The sequence below is a fragment of the Mycetomoellerius zeteki genome, unplaced genomic scaffold (genome assembly GCF_001594055.1).
Source record: "Mycetomoellerius zeteki isolate Tzet28-1 unplaced genomic scaffold, Tzet1.0 scaffold149, whole genome shotgun sequence".
NCBI lineage: Eukaryota > Metazoa > Arthropoda > Insecta > Hymenoptera > Formicidae > Mycetomoellerius > Mycetomoellerius zeteki.
Genome location: NW_017256436.1, coordinates 371974 through 384396, shown reverse-complemented (window position 1 = coordinate 384396; position 12423 = coordinate 371974). Strand labels below are relative to the sequence as shown.

Here is a 12423-nt window from a genome sequence, read left to right as displayed (position 1 = left end):
TTGATAGTTCAAATAATTATTATATATATATATGTTTATATATATATTTAATTATTTATATTTATAACGTATAGGTATTTGAAGTAAGTGAAGGGATATTTCTTTTGTAAATTAGGGAATGGTCGTAACAAAATCGCTATCAAGTGGCCCAGGGCCCCTAGGCCCGGTCCACGTCCCACGCAGCTGATAAGGGATGAAGAAGGGATGCGGATCGGCCGTTAGCTCGGTAGCGAGAGAGAGCCGAATCGCGTGGGGTGCGGCGAAACTGGAGGAGAGCACAGCTATCGATCGATAGCGACGCCTGTGCAGTGAGCGAGCCCGAGCCACGATCGACAACCGTAGAGCCCAGGGGAAACAATCGTGTCGTCTCTTTGACGTAGCTCGACGCGCTCGACGCGTGTGAGAACGGCGAGTGTGGACAGTGGTTGTTGTTCCCTTTCACGTGCCGGCGATTCCGTAGCTCGCCGTATCTCTCTCGCGCGTTCCTAGCCGAGGGTCTTCTCCTTTGACTCCGTTGGAGCCACGCAGCCGGCTGACAGATTCGCCGTTCACGACGGCGGCATCCTCGACACGGCAAAACGCGTCGTCATGTGGCTGACAGTGCGAGATACATTAGGTGCGCCGAGAGTCGTGAATATTTGTGCGTATTTATAGAACTGCGCCGGTCCTTCACTTTGTTATCGGAGCCTGCCATCGCTGACGATGAGTTTACAGCGACACTTTAATAATCATTATGAAAATCAACTCCGAAAAGAAAGAGCGATTCTAACGCAGTTGATATAAACTGGCTGAACGCACATATTGTCTGTAGTTCCATTTAATTAGCGCAGCTCGTGACGCGTAGTTGCGCTAATATAACAGTTTAGTTTATGACTATGTCTAGTCTACAGAAAATCTGCGGAGGCAAGTCAAGTAGAATATAAGTGCTCGCATATTTTTTTTTTTATTAATGAGGATAAGTTTGCAGGAAAACAGTACAATGAAGAAATTAATTTTAAAATGAAACCAGAATTTTGAAAAGCATAAAATAATTAAATTGTAACGTTAAATGAAAAAAAAATTCAATGTAAATTTTATTTTTAATATTATTCACATTTAATAAAAAATATATTTGAACTTGAATAATTTAAATAATTAGAACAAAAAGTTTTTTATGATTTTTATATTTATTAAAAAATAATATTTCATTTGGAAAACACAAAAAACATTAAATGTTGTGTTGTGTGTTGTGTTTTCAATTTTTTAATTTTGCCATACACTGTTAAGAGAAAAATATGTTTTTTTTATATATTATTCTTTTTTATATAGAATTCTTCTACATTTTTAATATATGTCAAAGATTGTTAACTTTCTTAAGTATCCTTTGTTAAAGTTGATATTGGAGAGAGATTTGATAATTAAAAAAACATATATGTCTTTAATTTATTCGATTTGCGCTGGATGACACGTATGACACACTACATGGCCGAGAAAGTCAATATCTGGCTGATGAAAACATATATCGAAATATCAATCTTAGGAAAAGTTCTTGAACCTTGACTTCAGAGAATATGTAATTATCGATTACGTAGCTATGTCCATACATCATTTGCAACGATATTTTTAGTTGACTTCGGCTTAGAAATTGCTTTTTTCTGCAATATAGAAAGGAGAATAAAAAATTAACTCAGGTTATAGTTAATCGATTCTGAGATAGAGATAGAAATAGGCAGAAAGAGTGGGAGAGAAAGGTAATAAAGAAGAGAGGAAAAATAATATAATATTAAATTTTATATTTTATGTATTTATCACCGAATTAAACGTTGAAAATTTTTTGAACTTCCTTAATGTGTTATATGAAACATTAATTTTAATAACAGATTCTTTAAAAAATTAAAAAATATGTTGATTGTCCTTTAAAAAGATTCCAAATAAAAGTTATTATTTATTGCATTTTCTCAATATTAGATATTTTAATAATTATAATTTGAAAATCATTTCACGAAGAGTCTATTTGATTTTATCGAGGGGGTAATCACTAGCTGAAATATTGTCCCACAGATTACATGATTTCATATGATTTCATCTGATTACAAATAATTTTTTTCACTACATATAAAGTCATTTGATAAAAAATATACGATTTTATTTAATATTATACAATGATTGCAATGGTTGCATATGTAATTATCGGAATATACATAGAGATTTCATATGAATTTTACAATGATTTCGAGGACTCTATCCCACGATTACATTAAGTGGTTACCCCCTTAGATTTTATGTAATAAGTTTATTTTAATTGCATGCGAGTTAAAAATATATACTTTGCAGAAAACAAAGTGTTTGGAGTAATTGTTTGTATTTGAAAGTGTCTACGTTTTATATTTTGTTTTAAAAAATAAAAATTTTTATATTAAAAGATTTAAATTGATACTTTTATTAAATAATATTTTGGTTTTAGAAAAAGTTACTTCTTATAGTAAACAATAATTAACAGTAACATAACGCAATGTTATAATTATCTACTCGACAATATAACTATTATCGTTCAACGTGTGTTATATTACATACATATTGTTGAGTGAGAAATTATAACGTTGATGTAATCAATGTAATGTTACTGCTAATTAGTGTCTACCGGATTAATAGTATCAATACAAAATGTACTTTCGCTTTCTCACATATCATACATCACAGGCGTATACATCACAAGAGAGACTATATTTCACCACGCCCACGTGGTGACGGCGTTGCAAAGCGTTTAGCACCTTACCTGCACATTCTAGCTCTATAGATTAGATCAAGGACTTGCGATTAGATAATAGTTTCTCCATCTTCATACTAACCTACAATATGGTATTATATGTGATCTATATAATGTCTATTAACATTCTAGTCTCACCATAATTATCTTTTCGGACTATAAATAAATTTGCTTTTATACTACATATTTCATAAAATAAAGTTACAATAATAGTATACTAGTGTTCTACAAAAAGTATATATTTTTATACTTTTGTTTGGTCACTGCATATTAAATTATGACGTGGAAGCGAGAAGTTGTAATTTATATTTATAGCATAGCTAAGTTTTGTTGCACGTGTCAAATATAATTGATGGAATAAACTTACATACATACCAATAATTTTCTTTTTAGTTCGTGAATTAATGAATATTTTGAAAAAGGAATCTTCGTATATACAGGTCGTTCCCCAAAAAGAGTCACAAATTTTAAAGGCATATAGAATAAGAAAAAATAGGGGGTCAAAAAGTTATATAAATAAACATAGATGCGAAAACAAACGGAACCAAGATGTCTTGATTTTTGTTTATAAACTTCAGATTGATTTTTGAGTAAATTTCTAAGGAGTAACTTAAATTAGTATGAGGTTGCGCCTCGTCCAAACAGTAAGTCTGTCAGATTTGTTCAAAATCATGTCTGTTAAGTTTAATTCCGATGTTTTATTCAATATATTTAAACAAAGACTAAGAGATATTTTGGCAACCGTTCGTTTTCGGATCAATGTTTATTAGGATTTTTTACTTATTCTTTTATTGTTTTACTTGCCTTAAGTCCCTTTCTTGGAGACACTTTGTATATATAAAATCTATTTTATCCTATGTATAAAAGTTATTTGTGTTTATTTATATATAATATCAGAAAACAATTAATAAATGAATTTCTTCCTTCTAACGTTATAATAAAATATGACTGCCATAATAAAACGGAAGCTTTAAATGCTTCTCCTGCAGAAGATTTCTACTTAAAAATTAAGTTTTTCTTATCCTAATTGTGCTGTATCGCTAAACTATCTTTTGTGTATTACATACAGTTGTTACTCTGGAAATGAAGAAGAAGCGTTGGACGTTCAGCATGACGTAAACTAGCTACAGCTACCGCGGAAGAAACTGAAACGGCCGAAACGTCGTGCGACAAAAAAAGATAAATAGAAAAACAACATCAAGTGTAAACGAGTGTAAAATGTCCGAAAATGAAACAAAATCGGCTTCGCCGATACCCACGGTTATGTGTGCGCAATGCTGTGGTAGCAACAACGATGGCGGTGGTGACAGTGGTGGCGGCGGAAGTGGAGGTAGTGGTCTGTCGACCACTCAATATCCGGCCCTGCAGGTCACCTCGCGGATGCTGCGCTCACCGAGTCATGAGAGCGTCACCACCGATCTGTCACTCTTCAGCGTATCGTCGATCGCAAGCGACCTGCGCAGCGCCAACAGGTTGGTCACTTTCAAATCCTACAGCGATGCGCAACTCACCGGACGGGGGCCCTCACCAAAACCAGATTCCCGACAGATTCAGGGTAACAGGTTCGTAATACAATAGCTATCATGTTGAAGAGATACGACTGTTTCACTCTTGACTTGGTACTTATTTATTATGCATTTCATGTTAGGCCGGCAGATATTCCAGAGATTTTATGGTTTGAGGAGGAGAACGAACTAATTCGCAGCTGCGGTGTTCTGTCGTCAGCATTGGGATTACGTAAGAGTTTCAGTACGAGCGATGTGTCTCAGCTTCCTAGCCCAGACGCAGCTGGAGCCGGTGGCCTACGAACGGCAGTATCCGCTCTAGCTCTCGACACTGCCCAGCGCAATACTCTGCTGCTGGAACACGCCAGACTCGACCATGCCTCGAGATCCTGTAGCACCTGGGTTGCCGTGGGTGAACCCGTGGCCAGTACGTCCCAGCTTCCTAGCCCGCATGGAGGAACCGCGCAAGAGCAGCAGCCTCAACAACAGCAGCAACAGTCGCAGTCGCAGCAGCTCCAATCGCAGCAGCAATCTTCTTCAAACGCTCAATCGGTGCCACAACTACCACCACAACCACCGGTACCGCCGCCACCACCTGTGCCCTTCACTGGAGCGGATCTCGTGAGGTCCGTCAATAAGAAAGTCCGACAAAACTACATACGCCGAAGGTTGGTAGTTGATGAAGAAAGTATTCCTTTTCCTCAAAGGTTCAAAATTCATGAACTTTTTTTTATACAACTTTTTGGAACAAAAGAAACGGAACGTTTGTACTTGTCTTCTGTACATGACAATTTAACAAATTTTAATTCTTTTATCTAGAGTAAGTTATATACTTGTTCTTATATTTATATTTGGCTTTGTCTAAGAAGGAAATATACGTAAGTGTCCTTTCCCGATTTTGACGAGTTATGCTTTATAATATAAATAAAAATAAGGGATATGTATCTTTTTATAAGTATTCTTAGAGTGGGAAACGCTTCTTTGGAAAGGATAATTTTTATCTAAATTTTATCAAAATTAGAACGAAACATTTGTGTACGTTTCCTTGTAATTGAAGTGAACGTAACTCAAAACGCGTTAAAGTTATTAAGTTACGCCGTTTCAGGTTTCAATACAAAAAAATATGCAGAAATAGAGTGTTTCATTCATGTTCCATTAGGTTACTGACCACGTACCGCGCTTTGGAGCGCCTTTCGCAGAGTGAATTTAATCTAGATCAGCTAGAAGCGGCGGCTACCGCGGCACAGAGCTCTCATGGTACCACTTTGCTGGTGCCCGGAACGGCCGCCGGAGTTCCTGGTGCTTCCTTGATTGGGCGGAAGGAGCGAAATCATGCGTTGACTATACGGGACGTTGAGAGAGAACGTGGAAATCAGCTGTCCAAGTATGAGAGGAATATGATGATCTTTAATTGGCTCCACACTTTGGACGACAGTGCGGTCGTAGATAGCGTCGAATAAGGGACAAGGAAATTTCTCCAATATCACCCGCAACTCCGACAACGTACGACCTATCGTGCCTAAGTCTCTTTCTCTTCGATATTCCTTTATCGAGGACGCTTCGTTGACACTATATTGCCGCATCTCGGAGAATAATATGTAAGACTTCTTAACTGTTAACTATATTGAGTTATGACGTCTACAAAAAATATAAATCTTTCTCTTGCACTATTCATCGATATAAATTAGTTTTTTCAAATGCCCCATTTTCATTCGATAAAATAAAAAAAAATGTATAAAAACTCTCCACTTAATCCTTCATAAATTTCCACTAATAATGCCAGGTATATTCAGGTTAATCTCTGTTTGCTGAAATAAAAAATTAGATGTTATTTATTTTATCCTTCTATCGCGGTTTAGATCTTATGGGATGCATTTTACACAATTAAAAAGACGAGTTGACATTCAACAAAAATAAAGTACATCAGGCGAAAATTAATAAATGATTATGTAATTTAATCTATACGTACCCTACATTAATGAACGTTATCCTATTTTAACAAAAATAGATCTCATTATTAAGATTAGGATTTGTGACCATCTATTCATAAATTGAAAAGAGAATCTGACATTTAAGCTTATTTTATTGAATACAAATGGTAGCATGTGTAAAAAGACTTAATTTGTTCTGATGTACATTGTGCGAGAATAATCGCTTCTAAATGTGATGTATAGTGTGATTTCATATCATAAGCGCGATCTTTCGCATCTGATGTCATAATCCAATATAGTTGCAATAATGAGCCAGAAGCTATGAACTAAAGTAACTATCGCAAGACATCCGTCCCTCCTCGTCCAGTGACACCGATTGATGTCGCTTTAACGAGTGTATCCGAAGCATTTCGCATAAAGCGAAAATCCGTTTAATTGGCTACAAAAAGCATATATGCATGCAAAATATGGGCCTTATAGCGAATTCGGTCGCTTGATTATTCCATACTGATGCGCACTAAGGGCATCTAAAAATCTAACAAAGAAACATACATAAATATGTGATAATATAGATCAAAATATAAGAGATATGCACTCTTTCATAGGTACTCTTACGCATATTAAAAGGATGTAACATTCCCTTAAAAAAGATCGATTTTTATGTTTTTAAGTGTATATTATTGAAGCAGTAAATGTAAAAAGATGTTTCAAAACAAAAGTTTTGTAATTTTAAAAGCACTTTTTTAAAGATTCAAATTTTTTGAAAATATTATCTCTCTCAATGAAAACTGAAAAATTGTTATATTTCTTAACCCATGCAACACAGAAGTTTGATGCAACATTGCAATATTATTGGAACAATCTTTGCTATGGGAAAATACTCCATCGTTATCGTTTTTAGAAATTAAAAAAATGTTTAGACGAAATTAAAGCTTATTTAATGATAAATTCAACTATATATAAAAAGTTCTAAAATTTTCAGAAATGAAAGTGAGTGATGAGACACTTTATGTGTTTTTTTCGTAAGTACAAAAATATAATGTAAATGTGTTTTGGCTGATAAAATATCCAATATATCATTGTATCATTTAGCAGAAATTATTTCTATATATTGGATATTTCATTGGTTAAAGTGCTTACGTTCTGCCGTTGCACTGTATATCTCAAATACAACAGCCTTTATAGTGTGCATTAATGTGGAGTAGTGAAGGCAACTAAATTGGTTATTAGATACAAATTTAAAAAATCGACTTGGAAATATCCCTAAGTATAATACGCGGAGTATACGCTTGTACGTATACTTTTCGCATTTTATTGATCAGCTGATTATAAAAATCATTTATTCAGATTTTGTCCAATAATTTATTGATTAAATTAAAGAAATAATTTTTAAGATTAAAAATATTTTTACAGTAACATGGTTACAATATTTCTGTATGGGATTTTATGAACTTTTTTCGTAGAACTCCTTTACAAATCAGTATTCGCAAATTCAGTTTGCCAAAAGATATTTAATAGTATAAACTTGGACACTAATTTTAGTAAATATTTAATATATAATTTTAATAATCAATAATTTAATAGTTATAATTAAATTCGTAGTTTGCATTGAAAAACAACATAGAAATGAGAATGTATACATCCTGTGTTAAGTACTTAGACACATATCGATAAGAAATTTTTAATCAACGGAACGTAAATGTATCGAGAAATACCAAACTGTTGATTAGAATGACAAAATTTTAACAATAATTGTAGACTGCGAACTCTACGTTTTACATTTCCAATTTGCAATTAGCATGGACGATAACCAAAATCGGAAACGATATCGTAAAGATTAACGATGCGAGACGCAATCCAGACTCCAGAGAGTTCTACTTGTGAAATATAAACGATGATACGCATGGTTTAGCGTATCTACTAGGATTTTTGTGATTGTATATTCAATATGGAGAATTAAAGTCGTCTGAAATTTCGTTAATTCTAAACGATATATGAAAAACTTGTTGCCAGGATAAAATGTTATTCGGAGTACATGCCTATAAAAATATTTAATTCTATGCGTGTTCCTTATGAAAGTCTTAATTGTTCAGTGTAAACAGAAAATCCGGAACAATTATACTTCCTGCCTGACTAATGATAGATCACATCAGTATTATGCGTTGCGACCAGAGAGATACCAAAGTGTTTTTGGAATAGTAAATGGATGTGTGATCACAATTAATGTGCTTTTATGTATATTAAATGTTTTCCCTCTTCCAAATGTAACATTTGCTGACATCGCGATATTATCTGATGCAGAGTAATGAAACAAATATAAGATTTATTAAATATTCTATATCTATATATGTATAGACCTTGTTTTTGTAATTAAATATAAGACATACGGAAGCAAGAAAAAAGTAGGTAAGGAAATTGTGACTGTTGGAGAAAAGAAGAAAAGAATTCAAGGATTTGAACTTTATGGTATAATTTTTTATCAAATACCTAGAATGTGAAAAATCATATTACTGGCAAACATTAGCTATATCTGTTATTTTTTATTAATTTTTAAGAATAGAATTCTTACAAGTTCAATTATTATTATAATGGAAAACAACTATAATCCATTAATTAAAAAAAAAAACAATTTAGGAAATTCGTTTTCCATTTGAGCTACGTTTATTTTTATTAATAGAGTAGACAAAGGTAGTTACAAAGATGATCAATTATAGAAATTTAAATAATCAGTTTCAATAAAATATACTTTCTAAGTACAGTAAAAATTTAGCAAAAAAGCAAATTAATTTGTATAAATAATCAGTTTTTAGAACACAATTGTTAACATATACTGCCCAAGCTTTCAATATGTTGATTAAGCAAATGTTTCTTATATTGGAGCCCACTTTTAACAATCTATAATTTGCAATGGAATTCTGTTTATAATTTTACACATATCTTACAATACATTGAACTTTTAAAGAATTATAATACACATATATAGAAAATACATATTCAAACACACGCGCATACACACACACAAAAATGTATAGTAAATAAGATTAAAATATAATATTCTGTCCTGCGTTCTAATACGAGTTATATGTTGTCTATAATTGTGGGTTTACAAAAATATATTTTTATTGAATGTGTGTGTGTGTGTGTAACCAAATGCATACAGCATTAGATATGCTTACATAAAGCATTAGATATCTTTAATCTTATTTATCTAATAGGATTGGCAGGATAGCAAGTTTCATTATCTTTAATATAAATTAGATACAGTCATATCCAGAAATGTGATTCATACACACACGTGAAAAAGAAAAATTTAAATTTCTACAAATTTTAACTTTTTTTTATAAAAGGAATAATTTTATTTCAAAAACTACATTTAAATAAATGTCTGCCTTTTTTATAATTTTTCAAGAAAACATCCTTTCCTAAATGAGATTATTTTGGATCTATAAAAAATCTTACTTTTATTTACAACTTTCTTTTGTTCAAAATAATCTCAGAAATAATCGTTTAAAATAAAATATTTCTCTATGCATATGAATGCATGCATATTCATGTGATAATATTATTCTTTGGTTGTTTAAATCCAAATTTCAAGATAATGACAGTTTAATAAACGAAATAAGTGGATAAGAAAGTATTTCATTGGTGAAAACGCTTTAATGAACAAGTGGAATTATAAAAAATTAGTGATGCAATTGATACTAAAAAATTACAATAAGATTTTCAGATGTATACTTTATAGCAGACCTTGTCTTTTGAGATCTTCATATGTTTTACGATTGACTACATTGCCAAGCGAATCTTCAAATTCTTCTTCCTGCTCTGGTTGCCAACGTTCGGCTTGTTTCTGCGCTTTCAGTTTTTCCCACAGAGCAAGAGCGTCTTCAATCTGAGTGACATTAGCAAAGTGCGCTGTATTCGGAATGCCAAGACAACGCATGCCATGTGCATGTCTCCATTCGGCAAAATGTCTTTGGAATGCTTTTGGACCTTTATACGTAAAGTTTCCACAAATCTCACAGTTGTAACTGATATTTAAGCCATGCAGCTTGTACAACCAGTAAGGTATAGGCTTTCCGTCCCAACCTAATGGTAAATTCTTTGGGTTGTATGGAACCTCGTTGTCGTCTTCTTCTTCTGATTCGCTTGCACTTGCTTCTGCATCAGAATCTCCCCTTTCACCCTCGGTTCTCGCTTGTTTCCTTTGTACGTTTTCTTTCGTACCCACTCGTTGACTGGATACTAATTCAGCGAGTTTATATACATGAGCCTCGAATCGTGCAATTTCCTTTTGTTTCTCGGAATCTTTGCCTTTAGCTGATTTTCCCTTTCTATTCTTGGCTAATAGGTTGGGATCTAAGGAGGCTTCACCTTTTGTGCTGAAAAGTCTTTGCGCCCGTTCCTCCAGAGTACCTCCACACTTGAGTCCTAGCGCCATCAAAGCTGATTTTAATCTATCCAAACCAAGAGACGCTAGTTCTTCCCAAGATGAAAATGCAGACAGTTCCAAGTGTGCTCCAACATGAGCCAGAGCACTTCCAGTTTCTTTAGGCCAACCAGGAAAGCTATTCTTCTCCCACTGAATTTGAAAATCCTTATTAGCTTCTTCGATCTCTGTACTTATATCGAGCAGAGGTCTGACTCTGTTCAGATAATCTGTCAGATACCCTAAGAGGGATTCGACGTATCTCTGATACTCTGCATTCTTTCTTTCTCTAGGAATGTCGAATAAGTGATCAAAAGTCGACAAGTAAGTTATATAATCTATCTTTTCTATCCCTTTAAGATTAATATATTTTTGATAACACTCGTGAAGATCGAGGTATTTTCCATAACCTTCCTCATCTGTAAACTCGACGAGATTGGACAATTCTTCGGTTGGGTTTTCTCTCATCTTAGCCAATTCCTCGAATTCAACGGACATAGGAACACTGATCTCATTAGGATGTCGTCGATAGAATTCTTTTATGGACTTCAAACGTGAGTAAAATTCTGAGAATTCATTTGGACCGGAGAGTGCTTGAACCTAAAACGATAAACGAGGAGCTAGAACTTATTTTTTAACTTATGAATCGACAGTCCTTAGAAAGGTTAGAAATCATTAAAATTAAAGGTTTTAATTTTCTTCTATATATAAACTGTAATATTTAAAATCTTAAACCAACGAACCTCTTCTTTTCTCTGTCCATCCTTATCTTCATACAAATCTTGCAAATGCATTGTACTATCCATAAACTGATCCAGCAACATCTTCAAACGATGCTCCGAATTGATGTTCTCGCGATGTCCCGCCTTTTTATGCAACATCTCTTTCACCATCGCGTCCATCAATCGCTCTCTTTCTTCATGATATCGTCGTTGTTGCTCCAATATTGTTTCCATTTTTACTTTTAAATTCAATCTACTTTGATCGACTCAAAACACTCAAGAGCACGATAAAATCAAGCCGGATTCTTTCAACAGTAGTGCGACTGCGACTCGAATAGAACATCCATGTTGAAAGTGTTTCGTCGATGATAGCGACATCTGATCAGATGATTTTCAAAATATGAACTATATGATGTTACTTACTGGGCAATACAGATTCTTATTTGTATGAATTTATTATATCAATTATTATTATACACATATATAAATTTTATTACACATATAAAAGAAACACAATTAAGAAATATATTAAACAAAGAATTTTTTAAGACTGTAAATATGAATATCGAGTCCTCTTTTTCAAAGTAAAAAAAGAAATAATTGTTAATATGGCTCAATTAGAATGGGGGGATCCCGTTTGCCTACAAATCGATTGCCTACAGTACCGTTTGCCTACATCCCATTTGCCTACAAATCGATTGCCTACATGTTCTGTTGCCTACAGATCGATTGCCTACATGTATTATTGCCTACAGTTCGATTGCCTACATGTACTATTGCCTACATGTACTTTTGCCTACATGCATTATTGCCTACAGCTCGATTGCCTACATGTACTATTGCCTACATGCATTATTGCCTACAGCTCGATTGCCTACAAGCACTTTTGCGCACAAATAAAAATTTAGGTAAAGGTATAGAATACCCGTCTCACCTCCGATTTTGATGAAATTAGGCTTATTCGACGCGTTTTTGCACGAAATGAACGAATGTGGCAGAAAAAAGTGCCGCTCTGGCCTCTGAATCGAGATATTTAGCGTTAAAGTTCACGGCCGTTCAGGTTAGGAAATCTGTCATACCGACTCGATATAAG

General features: G+C 33.8%; 2 protein-coding genes across 2 annotated transcripts; one reads left to right on the top strand and one right to left on the bottom strand.

The window, feature by feature from the left end:
* The first annotated feature begins 93 nt into the window (after window positions 1-93).
* On the top strand, window positions 94-5948 carry LOC108720251 (uncharacterized). The gene is made up of 4 exons (XM_018444147.1): window positions 94-616; window positions 3816-4308; window positions 4395-4919; window positions 5411-5948. Exons 2-4 carry the CDS (start codon window positions 3965-3967, stop codon window positions 5709-5711), a joined length of 1170 nt encoding a protein of 389 aa, XP_018299649.1. The 5' UTR covers window positions 94-616; window positions 3816-3964; the 3' UTR covers window positions 5712-5948.
* A 3893-nt stretch (window positions 5949-9841) lies between these two features.
* Window positions 9842-11564, bottom strand: noi (splicing factor 3a subunit 3 noi). Its single transcript, XM_018444151.1, has 2 exons — window positions 11352-11564; window positions 9842-11208 (listed from the first exon to the last, which is right to left on the bottom strand). The coding sequence occupies exons 1-2, from the start codon at window positions 11562-11564 to the stop codon at window positions 9919-9921; spliced, it is 1503 nt and encodes a 500-aa protein (XP_018299653.1). The 3' UTR covers window positions 9842-9918.
* Window positions 11565-12423: the final 859 nt, after the last annotated feature.